Source organism: Myodes glareolus, chromosome 5, assembly GCF_982192425.1.
Source record: "Myodes glareolus chromosome 5, mMyoGla1.1, whole genome shotgun sequence".
Classification (NCBI taxonomy): domain Eukaryota; kingdom Metazoa; phylum Chordata; class Mammalia; order Rodentia; family Cricetidae; genus Myodes; species Myodes glareolus.
The window spans coordinates 33,826,661-33,852,264 of NC_142030.1; the positions used below are offsets into that span (position 1 = coordinate 33,826,661).

The following is a 25,604-nucleotide window of genomic DNA, read 5'->3' on the forward strand; positions in this document are numbered from 1 at the left end:
GAGCGTGAGAGACAACTGTCTGGGTCCTGCCTTGTGACAGTATGGCTTGGTGGGAAGGGCTGAGTTTGTTATGACTTCTGATTCTCTGTTCCAACCCTGAGGGCCAGGGGACAGTGACCACATACAGCAGGCGGTGAAGGACTCATCAGTGGAGAGAAGTATCTGTCATGTTGGAGTACAGGGGTAAAGCTTGTACTCAGAGTTGGCCAGTATCTTACTTTTCCACTAGACCCATTTTCTTTCAGTTACATAGATGATTTTTTAAAATTTCAAGTTCTGTGTGGCTCACATTGAAACTTTCAACATTTTAAGTTTAGGAATCATGTCCTCAGCTGTAACAAGAGAATGAAAATTATGTGTGTCTTCCCAACTTAAATGCCTTTCACACTTTTACACTTCCTTCCGGTCTCTAAATTCATATGTTGTCGTGTTCATCCTTTCCGTGCTGTGGGCTAGGCCCTGAGGTCACACCATGAAGAGATTGTCCAGACTTGTGAAGAGCTGAGGAGGAGCTTTGTGTAGCACAGCAGGGTCAGCGTGAGTGTGGCAAGGGAGGCTCATTGACCTATCTGCAAGTATAAGGTGGTGGGGGAAGGGAGAAGAGGCAAGGTCTAGAAGAGTGTGTGCTCCCCAGGGCCTGAGGACAGTGCAGGTGGCAGAGTTCAGGATCAGATGCTAACAGTGTTGGTAGAAAGACAGGTGAGGCAGAAGCCGGATCTGCATGGCCTCATGACCAGGCCAAGGTGTAGATACTATTCAAGAGCAGTGTGCAGCCATTGGAGGCCTTGAGGGGAGGGCCCGGGACATCCAGATTTTACTCTCAGATTATAGGTGAGGTGACAGTCGCTGCAACCGAAATGAATGGTGACCCTGCAGGGGGGAGGTGGTGACTGGAGGGACTTAGGAGGTAAAGTGGGTGTGAATTTGTAGTCTCCTCTGGTGGGAAGCAAGAAGATTGATCAAGGAACAAAACAGACTCTGGTTTGGTGTCCTGAAGAATGGGTGACAGTTCTGTTCTTTGCATTGGAAAGCCATGGGGGGGGGGGTTGTAGCTTGTGGAGATGTCACTGTTGATTTTTGACTTGTGCTTCATCTTCAGCATCAAGTAGCATCAAAACAGACACACAGGATGGAGTGAGAAAAATGGCTCCCTAACTGGAGTGTACATTTTTCCTTCCTAAGACAGACAGCTCTCCTGTGGGAGTTTCAGGGCATGCTGTGTATGAATGGGATTCCCACTTCATGGCATATCCGTTAGGTGCTCAGGACCCCATCAAATAAATCTCTGGGAGCCAGAGTTATGCTCCTCCTGGTGAGGCTAAGGGAAGCAGGGCAGGAGAGAGGAAGACCATGTTGAACAATGTCTCCTGCTTCCCACTGCCCAGGTATTAGGAGATTGCAGTGATCTGTAAGTTTTTTTTTTTTAGTTTATTATAAGCATTTTCCCAGGCTATTAAATAATTTTCAAAAACTGAAAATTTTAATGATTTTAATTTTATTCATTATCTGATATTCTGTCTTATTCAGTAAGCCCTTTGAGTATGCACTAATTGACACTGTTGTAAGCATTCCACAGTCGTTAGCTGTTTTAGCAAGAGATGTTTTCTGTGTGTCCTTTACTATAGACATTGACTTCCACAGTGTTAATTCCTGCATCCACTAAGGGATGAATGGATTCCTGCAGACTCGAGTTACCCTAACATTGTTAGCTTTTCTCCTTAAAGAAAGTATCAGTAGATTTTTACAGGTTATTGTCTTATATGAACCACTCACAGTGTTTGGTTTTGTCTATTGGTCACTTTCTCCACTGTCTTTCACGGTTGTGTTCTCTTGGACTTCTGGATGCAGGTTCGAGGGACTGGGCCCCACTATGATTGTCTGCCCAACGACAGTGATGCACCAGTGGGTGAAAGAATTCCACACATGGTGGCCTCCATTCAGAGTGGCAGTTCTGCATGAAACGGGCACCTATGCTCACAAAAAGGTAACAGTACAGTGCTTGACGGTTTGGCTTTTTTTTTTCATTTTTTTCTCTTTTATTTTTGAGCTATGCATTTCCCAAATGTGTCTACATATGCTTCTTTTATCTTAATTTATTTAATTGTTGACTTGAAGCTCCATGCCATCAAACAGATCTGAACAAAGGCTTTCTTATTCTAATAGTCTAAGTAGTGGTGTGATGCTTGGGCCCAGACAGGGACCACAAGGGTGATCATGTGCTTAGGATCACAGATCAGGTGCTCTGCATGGCAGTTGACTGGAGGGACTTTTGTCATAGCCTCTTTAAGCTTTGAGAAAAGTGGGTTTGAAAAGTAACATACAGATTGAGCATCCCTAATCGGAAACCCGAAATGCTCCAGGATCTGAAACTCGGAGCCCTGCTTCTATAGCTGGAAGAGCCCATACCTGATGCATGTGACGGGTCACCTGAAAATACAGGTACACCAAAATTATTGCATTAAATCTGCCAGCAGGCGACCTGGAGAAGATCTGTATGAGTTTTTATGAATTTTGTGTTTAGACTGGGTTCTGTTTCCAAGGTACCTTAATACATATATGCAGATACCCCAAAATCTGACATACCCCCTGATCTCAATGTATCCTGAATAATAAATATTTAACCTTGATTGATAAATGCACCTGTAATTATGCTTTTTAAATGTTTCTGATGCAGGAGAGACAGCATGCTATTTTGAGACTTTCTTAGGTATAGATACTTTAGTCTTCTTGCTTTGTCCTCCTACATCGCAACGTACCGGACATTGAAGGGATTTCTTTTACTGTTTATTAAGAAACAAAACTTATGGACAAATGGACAAATATCAAAGATAAAAACCTGAGGCAAATCACAAGCAATTGGGAAAATACCTGCCGCCACTCACTTCCTGCTTCCCGGCTCCAAAAGCAGCCGCCTTCTTGCCCCACTATTCTCTGGGCTCAGCTCCTGAGCGAGCTCCTCTGCCCCACAGCCTTGCAGTGTCTGCCATGAGGGCCCCGGAGGTTTCTCCTCACCGACAGGCACTCTGCAACCACAAAACTACTGGGCCTCTGTAATTTTACTCTTCGTTCTTCTTTTTCCTGCAAATTCGGGTGCACTCATGATTGTGGTTAAACAGAATTTCCGATAGAAGTAGCTCAGAAATACCTATGATGTAGTCTCTAAGGTAAGGTGAGTTGGAGTGTCACTTACTACAGCCACCTATCTTTGCCCGGGGTTCCTAAAGCTAAGCAGAAAGCAGATTGAGTTGAGAGAATTAGGAGAACAGAGCAAGTGCTGTGCTGAGAAAGAAGGTGACCTTAGCAGGATGGAATAGAAACCGTTGAAGTTGTTCTTCTCGTCAGACTCTGAGCTGCCAACTGCCTGGGCTTCATGTGAAAATTTTCTCATTCTGTTTTCATTTTACTCTTTCTTGACATCTCTCGATGTTGTTTTTGCAAACTTGTATAAGGAGTAGTCTTCTTGTGTACCACATGTACTGACCACCTAGTGGAAACATAAGGGATAGTGAGCCTGCTGGAAAAACTTGGGGCCCCTAGCAGAGCCTGAGAATGGATAATGCTGGCCCTGGCTTGCCATAGTTGCGGCGTCGTCACTGTTTTCACTTATGGTGGTGTGTGTTTTTTGAGATAATGTCTTGTTTTGTAGCCTTGACTGGCTTTGAACTTGTGACATTCTTGCCTTCCCTCCCCAAGCTGAAGTTTTCCTGCAAAGAGAGTTTTATCCACACTCTCAGGCATGCACGTGGCTGTTACTTTTTTTTTTTCATTGCTTTTCATTACAGTTTATGGTTCTCTTGTCTTCTAGAAGAAAAAAAAATTGTATATGTGTTAGTAAATATTTGTGGAACAACTATAAATGCTGCATTCCAGGTGTTTCGTATTGTTAGGTCTCAGGAAAAAGAGGGTATGATGTTTTTAATTAACCTTGAAAAGCCAACTCTTTTCTTGGGGAAAGAACATCCATGAAAGCTAATGAAAGGAGGCAGTTTGTGTACTTATCCCACAACGCACAGTGGGTGGTGGTGCCGTTAGCATCGTGCTGAAAAGCTTAGTTAACGATTAAGGAGCTTCTTTGCAGTTTGCTGGAAGACTGTAATGAGAGATTGCTTGTATTCCGAAATAACTGTCTCTGTCTCCCACCTTTTCCTAACAGTAGGGTCTAGTGATTTTGTGGACATTTTTGATAAGCCAGAGTTTTGTCTCCTTTTGATCAACCCATGCCACTGGAGTCCTAGAAATGGAAAAAACAAAAGCAAACACCCATCTCCTAAAGTTCCGGGAGGACTAGGTCTGTGTAGCACAGCAGGGTTTGAACTGCATGCCCAGCATCATGGAAATTTGAAATTGGTGGTGTGCTTGACTTCTCTGAACCTGGTGTTTCCTGTTGACTTTGGAATTGATGTATGCACCTGATACAAGAAGCCATAGACGCTCGGTTTGTTCTGTGAGGTATACTGTAAAATTATGTTGCTGGAGCCCTTTTTTCTTCATTGTCAGCACAAATCCTTGTTTATTAAAGATTTAGCTTGAAGGAAATTTTAATTAATTACAGGTGTAGTAAATCCTGCCTGGGAAGCTGCCCGCCGTGTTTACTGTGAATGGCCTTCATGTGCCTGTGCTTCTCTGTTCTCCCCGCTGCCTGACAGTGTGATTTATGGCTGTTGTTTTCTACCAGTCCACTGTTTGCCCTCTAGGAGGGATTGGTCTCCTGAGCCTCCATAATAACGGCAGCACTTCCGCAGACATCTTTAATGACAACAGCACTACATTGAGTCAGTCAGGCTAATTGCAGATGTACCCTATTAATTGCAAAAACTAGGAGAGGTTACATATTTTACAAGCTTTTAATTTGAAACCGCCCGAGATGATTTGTCTTAAGTGTTTGGATTGAGACATCCATAATATTCAACAATTCACCGTTATTGAAACTCCGGTCCAGGCAGTTACAGAATTCCGAGATTGAATCAGGTGAACATCAATAGTCATAAATGGATTATTACCCAGTAGAGATCATGTTTTCATTGTGAACATTTTGTACAGCTTCTTGTTCTGTGAAGCATCTTCTTAATTCTTTATAATCATTGCCCATCTTTGTCAACACAGTAGGAATAGGAATTCTGCGGTTCTTTAACTAACATGGAGAGTGCCCCACATAAGTTCTTAAGCAATCACGAGAAGCTGCACATTGCTCTAGTGGCATACATTTACCTGGCTCAATGTCTCGTTAGTTTAACAATGATAAAGCTTCTAGCTATATCAAGTGATTCCAAGGATTCATTTTGTGATTGGGTACTTTAGGGGTGATTGGGGTGAGTATAGTGAGCTTGTGCAACAGTTGGAAGTTCCAGGGTCCATGAGCACGTGAACCCGCAATTGCAGGGTTTAGTCAAACACAGTCAATGAATGTTTCATAAAAGTAAGTGGTGATTTAACTTCTGCTCTTACTTCAAGCCCCAGGCAACTGTAATTATTTTCGTTCCCCTGGACAGGAATCAGTCATGGAGTATTCCATTGCTGTTACTCCATATTCTTCCTACTCTCATGGCTTTGGGGTTTTCTTGCTCTCCTAAAGGGAAGCAGGGACAGTTCTTGGGTGCTGCCTGCCTAGAGTCTTGGTCGGAAATGTGGATGTGGAGGGACTGAAGGAATTAGCTCTAATATCTCAGAGTTAGGGGGTTCAAGGTTAGGCTGGGAAGTGGCGTCTGCTCCTTCCCTGGTTCTTTTCTGCACCGAGTACCAGCAGTTGAAGGAGTGGCACTCTTGTCCAAGAGGAGGGGTTGGGTGAGTCTTAGCCAGTTCTCTGCCCATGTTTGCAAGGCTGACTACTGTCTACCACAAAAATTAACTTAAGACATCAGAATATCAAAGTAGGAGCTGGTTAAATAAAGTAGATGAAGCCTTTGGTGTGGTATTATGCATTAGATACTGAACTTTTCACTGTGTCAAAGGAGTAGTCACGGTAACATGCAGGTCACACTCGAGCCTGTACTGTGCTTGTGGTTTATAGTCTAAAAGGCAATTTTCTTAGCTTGAATGCCTGTGTGAATGCACATGCGCAGATAATCCCACTCCAGTTTCTCTTCAGTCTCTCTGTATTCTTTTACACTTTACAAAACACACACAGATGTATACACATGTATTGTCTGCACAACTTGTTTGAGACTGGGTCTCACTGTTAGCTGAGGGTGGTCTTGAAATTCTGATTCTCCAGCCTCCCTCCCCAACGCTGAGATTACTGGTATGCACCAGTGAAGCCCAGTTTATTCAGTTCTGGGGATTGAGCCCTGGACTTTGTTATGTATGTTAGGCAAGCTTCCACCAGCTTAGTTACACGCCATGTAATGTTTTTTACTTGTTTGTATATGTATATTTGTGAGAGAGTGAGCATGTACATGTGCCATGGTACTGTGTGTGGAGGTGAGGACTGATGTGGGACTCCCCTCTGTATGCTCTGACTATGTTTTATTACCGTTGGTTATTAAAGAAGCTGTTTTGGCCAGTGGTTTAGTAGAATTTAGCCAGGCAGGAAATCTGAACAGAGATATAGAGAGAAATATAGGCAGAGTCAGGGAGATGCCATGTAGCTGCCGAAGGAGAAAGATGCCAGCCGCCAGCCAGAACCTTACCGGTAGGCCATGGCCTCCTGGTGATTCACAGATTAATAGAAATGGGTTAATTTAAGATGTAAGAGTTAGCTAGAAATATGCCTAAGATATTGGCCAAACAGTGTTGTAATTAATATAGTTTCTGTGTTATTATTGGAGTTTGGGCAGCTGGGAAATGAACGAGCAGTCTCTGCTTACAGAGAACAACTCTCTTTCTACCTTGTGGATTTGGGGAATTGAACTCAGGTTGTCAGTCTTAGTAGCAAACACCTTTGAACCATCTTCCTCCCTTTCTTTGAGCCAGGGTTTTGCTATACAGTGAAGGCTGAAATTGAGCTTGTAAGCCTCCTGTCTCAGTCTCCTAAGAGTTAAGATTCCAGATGTGTATCATGTACCACCATGCCTGGACTAAGGAATTTTAAACTCCCAGTTCCTTAAGATGACATTAATAAAATTACCTCTTTTAGAAGATTTTTGAATTATGAACAAGGTGTGAATGTTATTAGACTTCCTCATATTTAGCTGTCTTTGTATTCCTGTGAGAAATCCTGTGGAGCTGCAGTTGCTGGACTTATATTTTGTCTCTAAAGTAGTAGCTGTCGCTTTGGGGGGGGGGGTGGTCCTGTCAGTTCAGAGAGCTGGGTTGTGTTAGCCTTGCAGCACCAGTTGGACCAGTTTGAAGGACAGCTGTGTGAGGTAACTTGTCCTGGTGAGAACTTGACCCCCTTTCTAGTCCTTCTGCTCCCTCAGTTAGTCTAATTTTTCTTGTGCCCATTGTCTTTTGAATAGTTTATTTTCATACTCGCTTTGAGGTTTTCTGGAATGCTGTTAGTGGTGTCGCATTCTCTCTACAAGTGACACTTTTTAAGCTACACACTGAGTTTGTTCTTTGGTTTGCCGTTTCAAACAGTTAATTATTTGTTTGTTCTGTCCACTGTTATTTTGGCTTTCTTTAGGACAGGATCTGGTTTTATAACCCTGGCTGGCCTGGGACTTCCTATGTAAACCCTTTGCTTTCTGAGTGTTGGGATGTAGGTATATGTCATCCCATACAGCTTTGCTCTGTCCCAGCAGCATTTTCTCTAAGAGTCACTGGCTTGTCTCCTGTTCTGTCATTTTCCCGCCCTTGCCCTTTGAACTGCCTGAGCATCTTGAGTTTGTGCTTTCTGAGAGTGTTCATGCTAAGGACTGTACTCTGTGTGTCTGAGCCATAGCGCTCGTCGTGAGACGGAGCCTGACGACATGCTCGGGTCTTGTGTCCTCAGTTTGAAACTTCTGTTTGCTTGGCTCACTTCTTGTCTGTAAGAAGGACCTGGACCTGGTATGCCAGGAGCTGTCCTGGTTTGGGGGGGCTTTGTCCATGTTTGTTACAGTGTTTTGTGTAGATAAAGGTTTGTGGCCTTCTTTTTTAATATGTCATTCCCTTTTAAGAGATAAAATAAATATGATATCTCTTTTCTTTTCCTTTCATTTATTTATTTATTTATTTATTTATTTATTTATTTATTTATTTATTTATTTATTTTTGAGACAGAGTTTCTCTATAGTTTTGTAGTCTGTCCTGTAGACCAGACTGGTCTTGACTCACAGAAATCCACCTCCTGTGCCTCCTGAGTGCTGGGATTAAAGGTGTACACCACTACCACCTGACTGATATCAATTATTTAATTGCAAATTCTGTCCTCCTTCCTTCCTTCCTTTCTTCCTCCCTCACTCCCTCCCTCCTTTGCTCCCTCTTTCTTTCTCTTCTTGCATTTCCTTGATATATCTTCACTAATTCCCAGGTCAGTTTCTCATGTCATCTGTTTTATGTGTCCTTTAAACTTAAGCTTGTGTTTTTGTCTTCCTTCCTCATATGTGTTCATACATGGAGGCCAGAGAACAGCTTGTCAGAGGTGACTTTCCTTCAATCACGCAGTGGGTACGAGTCACACTGAAGTCACCAGGCTTGTTGGCAAGAGCCTTTTCTCACTGAGTCGCCTTTCAGCCCAGACCTTGTCTTTAAAGAAAAGGTGGCCAGCACCTGAAGAATACCGCTGGAAGTTTTCTTCTGGCCTCTACATGCGTGTGAACACGTGTGAATGCACATGCACACGTGCACACACATACACAAATGAGACAGTGTCTGGAGAGGGTGGAGGTTCAGGTCCACTTTTATATTCATTCCCCTGATTTCCCTCCAGGTTTTGTTTTTTTAAACAGAAATTACAGTAATGCTCGAAATCTATCCCTTTTCATTATTTAAAAGCATTCCATAACATAAGCCATGTATTTTTTTTTAAAGTGGCAAATACATAGTACATAATTTTCACGCTTACGCTTTCTTTTGTGAGCTGTTGAGCAGCAGTGCAGCCTGACACTGGGTGGCTGTAGCTGTGCAGTGGGCCGTCCTCCCAGTTTCCATTTGTAGAAGGGGAGTTGGTGGCGGTCACTCTGCTGTTGCTCCAGGAGTTGGTGTGGCCCCTCTGGCCCATAGCTTTCTGTGATACTACCCAACCCTTGCCTGACCGAAACCTGGATCAGGCAGGCTTCCAGGCTTCGACCTTTCTCTGCTAGGAATCTGTATTTCTCTTCACTTTCTGACCTTTGTAGTCTCAGAAAAGATGCTTGATGTGGATCATTTCCTCAGAAGGAAACCTTCCCTTTGTGTTCTCATGCCTAGACATTTTCTCTCTATTGTTCTGTAGTTCTAGGATTCAGTCATCCCGGCAGATATGTCTGGAATAAGGCCTTTTCGTGTTTTTGCTTGGCGGTTGGAAGTGTTTTTCCCCACAGATACAGGTCTCCTACTTGGGTGGGATTTTTTTTTCTATTATTCTTTCTGGGATGGGGGCTCAAGGCAGGGTTTCTCCATAGCTTTTGGAGCCCGTCTTGGATTTTTTCTATTATTCTTTAAGTCACTGCCTTTACATTTTCCCCCCTCACCTCATACCATTCAGTGTATCTTATATCTTTGACATTTTCTTGCTTTTCTTGTAATCATTTTTCAAGAGCTTTGTTTTTGAAATGTAACAGGGACAAACACAAGGGATGATTTAGAAAAGTAGCAATTTAGTAAATGATTGCATTATTATAAACTACTTTCTTTGAGGACTGTACTTCAACATGTTTACTATTTTGCAGATTAAAATGCAAAGCACTGATGTGTATTATTAGCTTGTATGTGTATTTGTAAGTATGTTTTAGGTGGTCTCACGATAATCCAGATCTAACCTTTAGATTGTCATTGTAGGTCATGCTTAGTTTTTTTTGTTTGTTTGTTTTTTTAGATTTTTTTTTTTTTTGCCTTCTTACTTAAATCTGCCCTTCTGATGTTGTCATTATAGGAGAGGTTGATCCGAGATATTGTTCGTTGTCATGGAGTTTTGATCACCTCTTATTCCTACATCCGACTGATGCAAGATGACATTAGCAGACACGACTGGCACTATGTGATCCTAGATGAAGGACACAAAATTCGAAATCCAAATGCTGCAGTCACCCTTGCTTGCAAACAGGTATGGCTGTTTACAGTGCGGGAGATTTGCATGGGCAGTGGTATTTAATTTTAGAATAGAGTATTTGCTTTATGAACACAGTTATTGAATTCTGTCTTAATGTAGAAAGTTCTTGATGCCTGTCCTTTGTGATTTTCATTGTTCAGGGCCCAACTGTTAGAATATAGCCACACTCAACTCTAGTTGGTGGTGTTCATCTTGAGCAATAAAACAGAATTCTTCCAGTATTTTCATCCATATGCAGTTAGAAAATTGGTCAAAATGCCACAATTTGAAAAGACCAAAACAATGATCAAACAAGCGGTGACCAAATGCGCAGAGTAACTATTACCTGGGAGTGTTCTGGGCTTGGATGTCGTTTATCTGTTACCAAGTCAATTCCATAAAAGGATGTCTCATTTCCCCAACTAGTTCCGCACGCCTCATCGGATCATCTTGTCTGGCTCACCCATGCAGAATAATCTCCGAGAGCTGTGGTCGCTCTTCGACTTCATCTTCCCAGGAAAGCTAGGCACACTGCCTGTGTTTATGGAGCAGTTCTCTGTCCCCATCACTATGGGGGGGTATTCCAATGCTTCCCCAGTACAGGTAACCTTTGGCATGTCCCCAAACTTTAGTCTTTATAGCCAAGTCATTGACGCTAGGGAAATGGCCAGGCTTATAACTTGGTGTCTCATAAAAAATCAGAAATTGTCTTTACTCAGTAGGTTGTATTTTCGCAGATAAGGTTTTTAAAACAATCAAGAACATCGTTTACTTAAGGGAAGCACTAGACTAAAATTTCTCTTTTCACAATAGGAATGAAATGTTTTCCCTGCTGACTTTTCCTGGGAAGTGTCTCTCAGATGAGAACTTTAAAAGTAGCTTTGGAAGTGACCCTGAGAGGAGTGAGAAATCATGAAAAGGACTGAGCAGGTCTGGTCAGTGTACACTGTGGTGCCAGCCAGGGTAGCGTGCCTTCACCGTGAGAAGGGGTGGGCTGCTCCTTTAGCCTGATCTGGGGAAATAGGCCATTTACATGCTCACAGTGACAACATCCATCAGGAGGCAGGTCAGTGTTCTGTTTCTAGCCTGTTTTCTTCATATTCTGCCAGTGGTGTCCAGTATCTCTTCCTCTTCGTTTGCTCTTAGTGAGGAACAGTTCTAAGCATCTTTGCCTGTTGTGACCTTGATAGTTTTGAAGGCTCTAGGCCTGTTACTTTTAAATGATATCCTTCTCTTGGGTTTGTCTCACGTGGCTTCCACATTGTGTTCAAGCTACACATTTATGGTAGGCAGGAGCATCATTTTCTCAGTATGTAAAGTCCATTGCTTTGTCCTGTTACTGAGGACTGCTTGGTAAAGTTATTTGATCCAGATTTCTGAACTCTGGATTTAATATTTCTGCTTGAGAATTAGTAAGTAATTTGTGGAAAGATAGCCTGAGAACAAGGGCATATGGTATTTCTTGAAATCCTTGTCTCAGGAGTTTGTGTGCACTACTACCTCCTTGTGTGCTGGAGATATGTCTGTGACATCAGGTGGATGCCGGGAATTGAGGAGACTACCAGTCCTCTCTGCAAGCTCCATGGTACAGGACAGGCAGTCTGAAAACTGAACTCACTGCTGATGGCTGAGGGGTGCATTCATATACAGTGAGAGATGCTGGGCAGAGGAGTGATTTGTGTCTTGAACAGAGCAGAACTATACAAGATGTTACTAAACTGCATCAACAACACACAATTTAAAGTAGTGAACTGTTTTCTTCTGTAATTTTCCATGTAATATTTTTGGGTAGCAGTTGACTTCACAGAAAGCAAAACTAGGTAAGAGAAAATTGCTGAGCACATCGTTCTTAGTTCTGGGTGGCAAGGTCTTGTGAAAGGAGCTTTGTTTTTATTTGTTCTTTTTGCTGAAGGCCATGTTTTTCATATGCTGTTGCATCCTGTGAAGATAGTCTGCCCACAGGTAATTATATGTCAGGCTGGGGCTAATATGATGGGCAGTGGCTGGGGACTAGAAGCCTCCCTAGAAATCCAGTGTCATACAGCAAGGGGAGTATGGTAAGGGACATCTAGAATAAACCAGTGAGGACTGTAACTACAGGAGATATTACATGCAACCTTGAGACTGTTGGTATTCTAGGTACTGCCTGTGTTTTATAATTACAGCACCTGCATGAAGACAGGTCTGCACACATGATGCAGACGTGAGTGAAGAGGGCTTAGGTCTTTCCAAACATTGTTTTTAACATGTTAATTTGTTTGACTTGAACTTGTCTGTGTTTATTGTGCTCAAATGTCTCATAAAACTAAATTCTTTACCTTTAAATTTTAGATTTTTCTTGGTCTATGAAATGATAATTTGCTAAATAGTTAAACGTACTTGGAACTTTTTAAAGTATCAATAATTAATTGAAGCCTTTGCTTGTCTGTAAGTGAATTGCAGAGGGCGTGGCTTCCTGGGCTGTGGGTCTTTGTTTTTCTGTGTACAGTTAATGCCCTCTCATGTGGCCTTGTCCATTATGGAGCCATATGCTCCATTCTAGGCCAGAGTGACCTTCCATTTCTGGGATCGTAAGGCTCCTCTTGAACTTATTCCCTGAAGCCTAATCTCCCCTTATTACTGGTGGCTCCCACTGCTCCGACTCCCCCCACACTTGGCTTTTGATCTCTGCCCTTGCAAAGCCAGTTCCTTTGTAGCTTTTGGAGAATACAAGATTATAAATAGGGATTTGTTCGAAACTAGTTTTTCCCCTAGAGGATCGTCAGTAACCAAATAAATCTCTACTTTCAGGCCTAACTAAATAGTATGGTAGTAAGTAATTGAAACAAGTATAGCGGAGGAGATAAAGTATGGCTGAATAAGTTTTTTCATGTGTCATTTTAGTTAATGAGGTAATTTTTTTTTCTGGAATTATTTTGAGAGATGTTACCTCCAGAGCGTGTAGCACTCACTTGGCTTTCCTAAGATGAACTTATATACCTGTTGATCATTCTTTAATTTTAAGAAATTAAAATGTATTCCTTAAGCTAATATCTTTTTCTTTCTTTTGTTAAAGGTTAAAACTGCTTATAAGTGTGCATGTGTCTTAAGAGACACCATTAACCCATACTTACTGCGGAGAATGAAATCAGATGTCAAGATGAGCCTTTCTTTGCCGGATAAAAATGAACAGGTCTGCAAGTCTGGGAGGTGACCAAGCATTCCTCAAGTATGAGTGTGTCTGTGTAACTGACCAGGTCTACAGCTCTTGTCCTGGGCTGTGACAGGCTGCTCTGCCAGTGACTATATCCATCTGTGCTATCCTGCTGTATTTTCCTCTAGTCCATAGGCTTTGGTTTCCTCTGTTAACACACGGGCCTAACCCTCAACTACTGAAACATCTCCATGTCTTCTAAGCCCCTGCTGCATTTCCACCACACATTATACTGTAAGCTCTGGGGCACAGTAGTGAACAGGGCGGTCTTGTTAGCGCAAGTCTGGTCGGGTCACAAATAAGTAAGGTGTTCGGGGTCATGTGGGTGTTTTCACTAAGTTGGGGATAAGACATGTTGAAGAAGTGGGCCTTTTCTAATAATGGTCAGAGGAGACCTTTGATCCGCTCATCGCTCTGGGACCTAAGGCTGGTCAAAGAATGAGAGGAAGAGTGTTGCAGGTGATGGGTGGGGCTGTATGTTGGTGCTCATGGCCAGCACGGTGATAGGGTGGCTGTAACTGGAATCAAGAAAGAGCATAGTTAAGGAGGTAATCATATGGCCACCTAGAGGTCAGATTTTGGGTTCTGCTGGTCATAAGAAGGACCGGTTTTACTCTTTGTGAATATATTCTTGAGAACATACTATGGAAGGGGCTGATGGCATCTGAGTTGGTGCTAAGAGGATGGCATCATGGTGTTCTGTAATCTGTTGGAACCCACAAGACTATGTAGTAAATGCACAGCTGACTGACCAATCAGCAGATCCACGGGAAGTGTATACATCTACGTCCACATGGAACAACCCGTTTTGCAGAGCTGCGGGAACACTTGCCTTTTGGAAAAGTCACTGTCATATCTGTGGAAACCTTGTGAAGCCATGATTCTTCCCTTTGAAATGAGATTCATTCCCAGAACACCTCAGCAGTGTAACCCCTGCAGGGGCAATGGAGTGACCTTTCTCCATTTCCCCACTCCAGAAGGCCTTAGAATGATAACATTCATTCTTTGTTCTAACAGTCAAATTTACATAGAGTCAGTCCCACAAAATTACCTGCTAACAGACCACATAGAAATTTCTATAGAAGACAGGCACTGAGCAGGAAGGCAACATGCCCCATCTTTGCTAACGAACAAATCTGGGCATCCCCAAAGAGATTGGGTGAGGAGAATGGGTGAAACCAGGATTCGGGGATGTTTAGTAACTTTATCTAATGGTTTGGAATGTCAGATACTTCCCCTTGAATGCTGGCTCTTTCCTAAGTTGGGTCACCTGTTCCAGAGTACTGCTTTGTCAGGTTTTACCTGCCTTTTGTGTGTGTGTGATTCTGATACACACATTATTATTGTCCTTACTTATGGAATTTTCCAACTCTGTAAAAATTAGAAACTTCATAGATACCATCTTACTCTTCTTCTTCTTGCTACTTCTACTTCTTCCCCTTGCTCTCCTTCTTTCTTTTCCTTATTCTTCCTCTTCCTCTTCTTATTCCTCCTCTCCTCCACGCCCTTTTCATTTCATTTTTTCCCTTTGCATGAAAAATAAAGAAGATGCAGAGATAATGTACTTGAGTTAATTATTTACCCTCAGATCCTCGCCTGCCATAGACATCCAGTTCTGAGCCCTGAGAGGGTACTGAGGCTGGTACTCAAGGCCTCCGATAGGAATCTTAATAGATGATTGCACCTTCTGCCCAGGGCCTTCAAGTTAAACACATTGTAGGTTTTTATATTGAAGGATCTCAGGCATCTATCACCAAAGCCACCTTCACCCCTTTTTCTTTCCTTCCCCCATATCTTATTTTATCTTCATGTTCTCCCAAAGCCCTTAGACAGTGGGATGGGTCCACTGTGGTAGAAGCTTCCAGAGGACAAGCAGTTGATGACCAGTTAAACTTAGGATATGCTGAAGTACTTAGACAGCATCCACTTATGTAAGCAGTTGAGAGATGGGAGAAGGTTCTAGGTTGCACATAGCTAACAGCAAACTGGTAAAGTGTTGCAGTTCTGAGCAGAGATTGGTTTTGCTGAAAGAACACATGGAGACCAAAAGGAGAAGCAGCTATTCTCCTTAGCAGCATCAGAGGAGAGGGCAGAAGAAGAGGAACTAGCTGGGAAGACTGGAGAAGTCAGGCAGACAGGCTGAAGGAGCTAGGAGGAGGCAGGGCTGGAGCTGGCAGAGTGGAGGGCAAGAAGCTGACCTGGTAAGAGCCTGATGCACTGGGCAGCTCTGAAGTCAATTCTGATGCTTTGGGGGCATTTTCAGTGGCATTGGTGACTTACACTGGGTGCAGGTATGGGCGGCACCTGGCAGGGGAGGCTGTCTCATGTTTTCTCGGGATGTTCTCCCCTTTCCTGTAGAGAACCTAGTGGGTAGGGGACTGTCCTGAGGAAGACAGGTAGGTGTTGAGATCCAGTGCCGAAGTTGAAGGATTGGTCCTGCACTGAACTGTCTTGTTCACTTAGATGAGGTGAGGTAGATATAAAAGTGGAGCCATTTTAGGGATGGGATCCAAACCCCTACGGGTATGGATCACTTCGAGTTTGGTTTTGTTGTTTTTTACTTGTCTGATTGTTTGTGTGCAGACAAAGATTGCTAGTAGGCGAATGGTTTAGGAAGCCCCAGGGCATTAGCACAGCCATTTGGGCTTTTAGATGGTGCTGGACAGGGGAGGTACCTCTTGGGGCAGACAGTGGCAGCTGCCATGGGATTGGCACTGCTGGCACTGACTATAAAGCAATCAGGTGGGTGGATGACTTGATTGGCTCTGGAATCTTGCAGGGCAGGTGGGGATGATGGTGCGTGTGGGTAGCACAAGGGTAGTTAAAACCATCCCACGGGAACATGATGGGCTATGAAGACAGTCAAGCCTTGAGATGGATAGACTCGAGAGAAAGGACTGGAAGGCAGGAAATGGGCAATGTGATGGCATGGAATAATTAAACCCAGTGGGCTGGGAGAGTAGGGGCTGAGGCAGGGCCTGATAAACTTGGTTCCAGGTGAGGTAACGATTCCCACAAAGTCTGCCAAGCAGAGTGTAGGTGAGAGGCCTGGGGGAGAGCGTCTCCTCACAGTGAGCTGAAACGAAGCATGGCTGTACACCTGGGTCCTGAGGCTGCCTGTGAGGAGGAAGCCAGACTGGAGGGACTGCTGGGTGATGGATTGGAACTAGGAGATGGATGGATATGGAAAAGGGAGAAGTCTCTTTAACTGAGAGATGTATCATTGTAGTTAAAATTGTGTACATTGTACTGTGTTTTAGGGAATCTTAGTGATAATTTAATGTATTTTTAAAACTATTGTTTCTTTCCTCTTCTCTGGCAGGTCTTATTTTGCCGTCTAACCGATGAGCAGCATACAGTCTACCAGAATTTCATTGATTCCAAAGAAGTTTACAGGATTCTCAATGGAGAGAATCAGGTCAGCCAAAGAGCAGACCCTGGAGAAATAAGTTGTTACCAAGGAGGGTGGGGCAGGAGAGGAGGCTGGTGTTTAAGATGTGCTGGGCTTCATGTACTTTCGTTCTCTCGCCTGCCATCTGGGGGTGGGGGTTGGATGGGGAACTGTGAATTCAGCCACCGCTGGAGACAGTTGTGGTGTGAGGAACGAGGTCACTGGTATGAGGGTGGAGCCCAAGGTGGGGATGTGACCATGAGTCCTGCACCTGAATCCAGCACTGTGGTCCAGTGGGATCGCTGGGAGTGGGCCCTGCAGGACTAGGACTCCATGTGGAGTATAGGGGAAACCCAGGCCACTGGGATATGGGAGATACTGAAGAGGATATTTGCACAAATTTCTGTAGGGGCACTGTCAACATTCAATACAAGTGTGCATTCGTTCAGTGAGTGTATATGGTAGGTTTATAATAGATTACAGCCGCGAATACACTTACACCCTTACATAGTGTTGCTGACTTGACATGTAGCTTTCCTAGGGCCAAGTAGACAAGTTCTTCTTGCTGTTTATCCAGGCAGAGCTGTTTCTGTGAGTGCTTTCAAAACAAGTCTTAGCAGTTCAGTGCATTTGGGTATTGTGCCTTTCCCCAGCAGGTACATGCTTACATGCCATTAAATGCATGCTGAGCCTTGCAACGATGGTCCTCACTCTGCCCCATTGTGGAACACCTGAGTGTGTTCCTAAGTCCACTCTGTCCTGCTCGCAGGCTTTGCAGTGGCCTCCTGTTATCCTTATGCCCTGGTGCCTATACTTTCAGATTCAGTCAGTTTGTCCTGTTTGTCACTTCTCAGCAGTTTCTTTCTTTGTTTTTCAATCTTATATGTGTGGATATTTTGTCTGAATGTGTATCTCTGCACTCGTTTGTGCTTGGTGCCTCTGGAGGCTGGAGGAGGGTGCCCAATCACCTGGAACTGGAGTTGGTTGGTAGCTTGCCCTGTGGGTGCTGGGAATTGAACCTGTGTATTCTGGGAAAGCAACTAGTGCTCTTAAGTTCCAAGTCAGCTCTCAGCTCCACTTTTTTATATTTATTATGTGTATGAAGGTTTTGCCTACATGTATGTTTGTCCACCACATACCACATGTATGCCTAGTACCCATGGAGATCACAAGAGGGCATCAGATCTTTTGGAACTGGAGTTGCAGATGGATATGAACGACCATTTAGTCTGGAAACTGAATCTGAGTCCTCCGTGAGAGCAGCAAGAGCTCTTAACTGCCGAGCTTCTCTCCAGTCCAAGCCCTTTCTTATTCTTCCAGATGGATGCTCCAACCACTCACATTTCCTCAACTGTCAGCTCTCCCTCACATGCCTCTAGTTTGGGTGGTCAGACTGCTCTGTCCCATGGATAGACAAGGCAAGGCTTAAATTCTCTAGACTCATGTTTAAAAGAAAAACAAGTAAAATGGAGATCATGTATTTTGTTTCATTTGCAGGCTCATTTTGTTTCATTTTTACCTGTTTGTTTGTTTGTTTGTTTTGGTTTTTCAAGACAGGATTTCTCTGTGTAACAGCTCTAGCTATCCTGGAACTAACTCTTGTGGACCAGACTGGCCTTGAACTCACAGAGATCCGCCTGCCTCTGCCTCCCAAATGTTAGGATTAAAGGCGTGTGCCACCACCACCTGGCCCTCAATATATTTTAATATGTAATGAAAATTGAAAATGATTGTGAGCGGCAGAGAGGTAGGTATATCTCTGTGGGTTTGAGGCCATCCTCACCTACCTAGCGAGGTCCAGGCAGCTGGGAGCCTATTTTACTTGTGCAGTGCATCCCAAGTTAGACTGCCCACGCTTGTGCTCAGTAGCTGGATGTGTCTGGTGGTTAGTGGATGCTCTATTGCATAGCACAAGACAAGAGGAAGGACAGGGATTTAAAGATGACTCTTTAGAAGAGTTTTGACAAGATTTGACAAGATCTCCAATTGTTAGTATAACTGTTGTTTAGTTGAACCTACTATACTCCGAAAAATTAGCTTAACTTATGATTCTACCTTTTTACTTAAACTTTCAAACCAGTCATAGCCTGAATGCATTAGAGAAACTGAACCCCCTTCCCCAAGACAGGGTTGCTGTGTGTAGCCCTGGCTGCCTGAATCATTCTTACATGGTAGGGGTGTGGCCTGGGAGCTGGGTGAGCAATCCCCAGCCTCTGGACCAGCCCTGTATTTGCCGTGCATACCTCCTTTCTGATGTCGTGCCGGTAAAGGGAACGTCAGCCTCTGGCTCACACACTGAACCACAGGGCTTTAAAAAGGTACTTAGGTATGTAAGATTGGGAGACATTTGGTAAGTCACGGATGGCATGATGTTTCTGGCCAGTGTTCTTAAGTTGGGTTTGTTGGTTTGTTTTTTTTTTGTTGTTGTTGTTGTTTTTATCAGCTGTACAGTGCTGTGAACTAAATACCCTTTTTTTCTAGTGAGGGAAATTGAATTATCAGCATTGACTCTGACCTCTGTGGACATGTTCAGTCCACTGAAATTGTTTTCTTCTAGAGAAGTTGTCCAGTCAGGGTAAGAACAAGGCTGAAAGTTAATTTCTTCCAGCTTGTGGTAGTCAGCTTTCTATCACTAGGACACATGCTGAGAAAATCGACTGAAGGGAAGGAAGGTTTGAGGGCTCATGGATTCAGGGTTTTAGCCTATGGTCACTTTGTTGTTGTTTCTGGCCCTCGGTGGAGCTGAACATTATTTCAAGAAGCACACATAAAAGTCAAACTGATTACCTCATGGTAGCTGTGAGGTAGGGGTCTGAGAAAGGGAGCTGGGGATCAGGCACACCTCCACAGGCATACTCCCTTCAGCTAGTTCCCTCCGCTCAATAGTCCATCAGATTATGAACCCATCAGTGGGTCAGTCTGGTGATGAGGTCAGAGCCTTCATTTCCGAAAAGCTCCATATCTAGACACTGCCACACTGGGGACCAAGCCTTCAATACAGGACATTCAAGATCCAGACTGTTTCTCATAATGCTGACATTGGAGAAGAAATCGACAGGCTGGTCAAAATGACTTGTAATCCATGTAGCCTGTCTCCCTCCCTCCTTTCCTGTTGTGGACACAGGGTCATCTGAACTCATGTGTGTTGTTGCTGTTTAAATCACAGATTTTCTCTGGACTTGTAGCTCTGAGGAAGATCTGCAACCACCCTGATCTCTTTTCGGGTGGTCCCAAGAATCTCAGTGGTCTTCCAGAAAATGAACTAGAAGAAGAGCAGTTTGGTTACTGGAAACGTTCTGGGAAAATGATCGTTGTTGAGTCTTTGCTGAAAATATGGCATAAGCAGGGTCAGCGAGTGCTGCTGTTTTCCCAGTCAAGGCAGGTGAGTTCAAGCTGCATCCAGCAAACAGTTCGGTTCTTAGGACTTGTGACCGCAAGTGAAAAAAATAGGAAGTTACCTGAGGAGAGATCTGCCACTCTGCTGAGGTGGCAGCCCATGAGTTACTTCTAGAACTGTGTGGGAGGTTGGCCATAGGAATTGGCTTTTTTTTTCTTTTTCTTTTTTTTTAAACAAGCTTCATAGTGGATTCTGGCATCCTAGTAAGGGTAGAATGTTTACATCATAAGGAATTAGCAAATATTATTTTGTAACAGTATTAATTCCCTGAAAGCAAGAAACCCTTTCATTATGGGTCAACTGGGGAAGGCACACTGCTTACAAAGGAGAATCACTTGCTTGGAGCATATTTGATTTGCAGACTGTTTACCTCACCCCCCAACAGATGCTACACATACTGGAAGTGTTCCTGAGAGCCCACAAGTATTCCTATCTCAAAATGGATGGGACCACTACCATAGCATCAAGACAGCCATTGATTACAAAATACAATGAGGTAACAAGGAATGTGACAGAGGAGGCAGAAGGGGCAGCAGTGTGTGGAGGAAAGTGTGCGTGTCTGCTCTCACAGCCTCTGAAAGGTCTTTGTGTCTGGCTAGCACGTGAAGGGGGACATTATCCTTTTGGATATTTTGTTTTGTTTGTTAGTTTTCTTTGACACAGGGTCTCACTTTGTAGTCCTGGCTGTTCTGGAACTTACTGTGCAGACCAGACAGTCCTTAAACTCACAGAGATGCACCTGTCTCTGCCTTCCAAGTGTTGAGTTTAAAGATGTGCACCACCATGCCTGGCGACATTTTGCCTTTGACTGTGCATGTAGGATTTGAGAATTGGGCATATGAAATTAGAAATGAAATGCCAAGATCTGAGACCCAGTGCGGCATGGCCAGTGAGAGTGTCGTCTGCATGAGCTGCACTTGATACAGTTATAAACTGACAAGCAGGAACTCTGAGGGTAAGGTTGAGTCACAGATTCTGCCATGTGAGGTTTGAGTGTGTTGGAAAGCAGCAGAGCTGGTGGTATGGGGGAAGTGCCAAGCTGCAGCAGCTCTCAGCTGTGCCCACTCTGTTCTGGATCTTTCCTGCAGGACACGTCCATCTTTGTCTTTCTTCTGACCACACGGGTGGGTGGCATAGGAGTGAACTTGACCGGGGCCAACAGAGTCATCATCTACGACCCTGACTGGAACCCCAGCACCGACACACAGGTCTGTCTTCCGTGAAGAGAAAAGCCCTGCAGAAAGACAGCTTGTTATTTTAGCGCTTTTCTTCAGTAGTTCTAGTGTTTACCTGGCCGCAAGTACAGTCTTGCTTCTGGTCACATCTTGTTCTCTCACATGAAGGACACGTAGTCAGTTGTACAGACTGGGAGAGTCCTCTGCTGTTCATCCATTGCAAGCCATGGTATGGAAAGTGCTCATGGAAGCGGATCGCTTCTTCAGTCAGGCTGTCTCGGTTCTCCTTATCACCTGGCTGTTCATCCATGTGCATAGGCTCAACCGCATGTTTCTTCTCACACAGAGTTGTGACTTGAAGGCGTAAGTCACAGACAATCCCACACCAGTTTGGAATTATGATTAATAGAATGGTTATTTATTCAAAGGGGAAAAAACTTACAGATTACCGTCCCAGACAACAGCCCCTCCGCGCGAACAGGAAAGGAGTCCAGGGGCCGGAAACGGAGCCGGAAGACAAAGAGAGAGTGGAGGACAGCCGCTGCTTTTTTTTAAAGGGAGAGACCACGCCCCAATGGGCTGGTAACTCAGCGGCGATTGGCTGAAGGAGCTGAAGGAACTCCCACAGCATCTCCCCCTTTTGTTTAAGTAAGAGAGTTCTAAGCCTACTACGCAATTATATACAATAAGTACAAACCTACGAAATTATATACAATAAATACAAATATCCTATTCTAACTAGCTTAAGTCTTGTATAACAAATAACTTGGCCAAGTCATGAAAGGAAAGTAACTACATTTATATAATCTTCAATCCCATCGAAGATCTGAGAAGGGAAATAATGTTATCTGAGTAATTAGGAAGTGCAATCAAACAACTTCCAGAACATGTACCAAATCGCAGAGACAACTGGCTACCTGGACAAACACCCAAAGTCACATTTGCAGCGTTGAAGCAACCAACTTTGGCTAAGGCCTGATGTAACTGACATACCATTTTCAAAGGCAAGAAACTTCAAAACTATCTTACCCTGTCTTGGCAGGATATGACAGTCTTGTTTTATCCATTTACGGATATTCTGTAACTCTGTCAGTAGTTGAGGTATGAGCATTTTTTTACCCAAAGGCCAGTTCTGCCAAGAAGAAAGGCTCCAGGTGGAGTTGTTGTTATGGGGCCCCATCTTCTTCCTGGAAACTTCAAATGTCACTGTAGGAAAAACTCATTGTTCATTGTGGAAAACTTAAACATTAATTATATAGACATATACATGAATACCTATATTCAATGAGAGACATGATAGATATATTTAATGAAGGTATGATAGATATGAAGAAAAGTAAAGATGTTTTCTAAACTCATATTTCTTTCTGTCCCATATCATGGCTCTTGACATGAGACAGAAACTCCAGAAACTCTGGGTTTTTCTTTAAACAACAGGCTTGGAATTAGAGAGGGACTGAGCCAGAGTTCAACTCTAAAACCAGCTCTATAAATTTAGAAATATGATTTAGTATATGGTACTTACAGAACCTATTCAGTTTTCTTGATAGTCCCTATTGGGCCGTTATTTTCCATCTGTCAGTATTCAAATATCCAGGGTCCCTTGAACTTTTCAAAGATCAGTGTTTTCCTGTGGAGATAAGAACAGAACCCTGCCCCCATTCTATATGCTTTTCTTACCACCTGTATGGTTATCATCATTGTAGATGCTGTCATTTCTCCTTTCCAAGAGGTTTCTCCTCTTCAAATCGAACCTTTATTAATTTTGATGGTATCCACAATTTTTCTTCTCCTGTGGAAACAAGAGCAAAACCCCTTCCCCAACGTAGCACATCTCCTGGCTTCCATTGAGAGGTCAGCACGTCTTTGAAATAAACAGGTTGGTTTAGTTCAGAAGTTTTTTCCATTATCCAATGCCTCTCTGCTGCTGTTGTTCCTTTCTCATTAGCATTAAGAAAATTCAAGGTTAATAAAGCATTATGCAATCTATTTCTGGGGGTATCTTTCATCCCTTTCTGTTTGTTTAGCATATCCTTTATAGTACGATTTGATCTTTCTATAACTGCCTGACCTGTAGGATTATTTGGTATACCTGTAACGTGTTTTATATTATAATAAGCAAAGAAGCGTTTCATTTTCTTAGATACATATGCTGGACCATTGTCTGTCTTTATTTGTGCAGGTATACCCATGATGGCCATAACTTCCAATAAATGTGTGATTACCGAATCAGCCTTTTCTGAGCTCAGGGCAGTTGCCCATTGAAAACCTGAATACGTGTCTATGGTGTGGTGTACATATTTTAATTTACCAAATTCCATAAAGTGGAACACATCCATCTGCCAGATTTCATTCCTTTGAGTACCCTTTGGGTTACTCCCTGCAGGCAATGGTGTTTGATTATAGAAAGAACAAGTAGGACATCTCTTTATAATGTCCTTAGCTTGTTGCCATGTAATGGAAAACTCTTTCTTTAAGCCTTTACTATTGACATGATGTTTTTTATGAAATTCTGAGGCCTGCAGAACGCTTCCAATCAATAATTGGTCAATTTCAGCGTTACCTTGTGCTAGAGGCCCAGGCAGACCGGTATGGGACCGGATGTGTGTTATGTACATTGGACAAAGCCTATTCCTAATTATGTCCTGTACCTCGATAAACAATGAAGTCAACTCTGTGTCATCTGGTATGAATTCAGCGGTTTCAATATGCAAGATAACTCTTTCTGCATATTGTGAATCTGTAACTATATTAAGAGGTTCTTTAAAATCCCTTAGCACCATAAGAATGGCATATAATTCTGCCTTCTGGACAGAATTATAAGGGCTTTGTTCCACCTTACTCAATTCTTCTGATTTATAACCTGCTTTCCCTGATTTATTTGCATCGGTATAAAATGTCCGAGCTCCAGTTATTGGAGCATCACGTACAATTCTAGGAAGAATCCAAGAAGTTCTCTTTATGAGGTTAAGTCTATCACTTTTGGGATAGTTGCTGCTAATTTCTCCCAAAAAATTAGCACAAGCTCTTTGCCATGGTTCATTATCTTCCCATAACTTTCTTATTTCCTCAGTAGTAAAAGGCACTATAATTTCTGCTGGGTCTATACCTGCTAGTTGACGAAGTCTCAGTTTACCTTTTATAATTAATTCTGAAACCTTTTCTACATAAGTTTTTAATTTTTTACTTGGTTTATGAGGTATAAATATCCACTCTAAAATAATATCTTCCCTCTGCATTAAAATCCCTGTAGGAGAAATTCTGGAAGGCAGTATGACTAGGATGGAACTAAGATTCGGGTTGACCCTATCCACATGTGCCTCCTGTAATTTTTCCTCAATCATTGTCAGTTCCTTTTCTGCTTCAACTGTCAATTTTCTGGGACTATTCAAATCCTTATCACCATCTAAGGTTTTGTTTAAATGAACTATTAGATCAGGTGTTATCCCAACAGCTGGTCGTAGACTGGAAATATCTCCTAACAATCTTTGGAAGTCATTAAGAGTCCGTAACCGGTCTCTCCTAATTTGTGCCTTTTGTGTTCGAATTTTCTCTAACCCTATTCTGTAGCCTAGGTAATTAATAGAATCTCCTCTTTGAATCTTTTCAGGGGCAATTTGTAATCCCCACCTAGGCAAAACTTTCTTTACTTCTTCAAACATACTTTCCAAAATATCTTTATTTGAATCAGATAATAAAATGTCATCCATGTAATGATAAATTATGGACTTGGGAAATTGCTTACGAATTATTTCCAGTGGCTTATTAACAAAATATTGACACAATGTGGGACTATTGAGCATCCCCTGTGGGAGGACAGTCCATTGATATCTCCTAGTAGGCTGAGAATTATTATAAGTAGGCACTGTGAAGGCAAATTTTTCTCTATCCTTTTTTTGCAAAGGTATAGTGAAAAAACAATCTTTCAAATCAATAACTATAAGAGGCCATCCTCTTGGTAATAGAGAAGGCAAAGGAATTCCAGATTGTAGCGGACCCATAGGCTGAATTACCTTGTTGACAGCTCTTAGATCTGTCACCATTCTCCATTTACCAGATTTCTTTTTTACAACAAACACAGGAGAATTCCAAGGGCTGGTTGATTCTTCAATATGGTTAGCATCTAGTTGCTCTTGTACCAGCTGTTCCAAAGCCTGTAACTTATCTTCAGCTAGAGGCCACTGCTTGATCCATATTGGCTTCTCAGTTAGCCATTTTAAAGGTAGGGCTGTTGGTACCTCTAAAGGTTTGCTATTGGCTGTGTGTTCTTGTACAGCCTGAATGGCTGGTGACCTTTTTCCATAATACCTCATTATATCCTTCCCAGAATTGTGAGTTCCTGGAACTACAGGAATGTTAAT

General features: G+C 43.0%; 1 protein-coding gene across 6 annotated transcripts in view; it reads left to right on the forward strand.

The window, feature by feature from the left end:
• Window positions 1-25,604, forward strand: part of Ercc6 (ERCC excision repair 6, chromatin remodeling factor) — an 80,301-nt gene that overhangs the window by 40,259 nt on the left and 14,438 nt on the right. For all 6 annotated transcript variants that reach the window (XM_087906235.1, XM_087906238.1, XM_048420881.3 and 3 more), the window contains 8 exons: window positions 1,849-1,984; window positions 9,932-10,102; window positions 10,514-10,690; window positions 13,143-13,259; window positions 16,603-16,698; window positions 19,838-20,053; window positions 20,454-20,564; window positions 21,157-21,276. In XM_087906235.1, coding sequence (XP_087762361.1) covers window positions 1,849-1,984; window positions 9,932-10,102; window positions 10,514-10,690; window positions 13,143-13,259; window positions 16,603-16,698; window positions 19,838-20,053; window positions 20,454-20,564; window positions 21,157-21,276 — 1,144 coding nt within the window. The remainder of the gene's footprint in view (window positions 1-1,848; window positions 1,985-9,931; window positions 10,103-10,513; window positions 10,691-13,142; window positions 13,260-16,602; window positions 16,699-19,837; window positions 20,054-20,453; window positions 20,565-21,156; window positions 21,277-25,604) is intronic.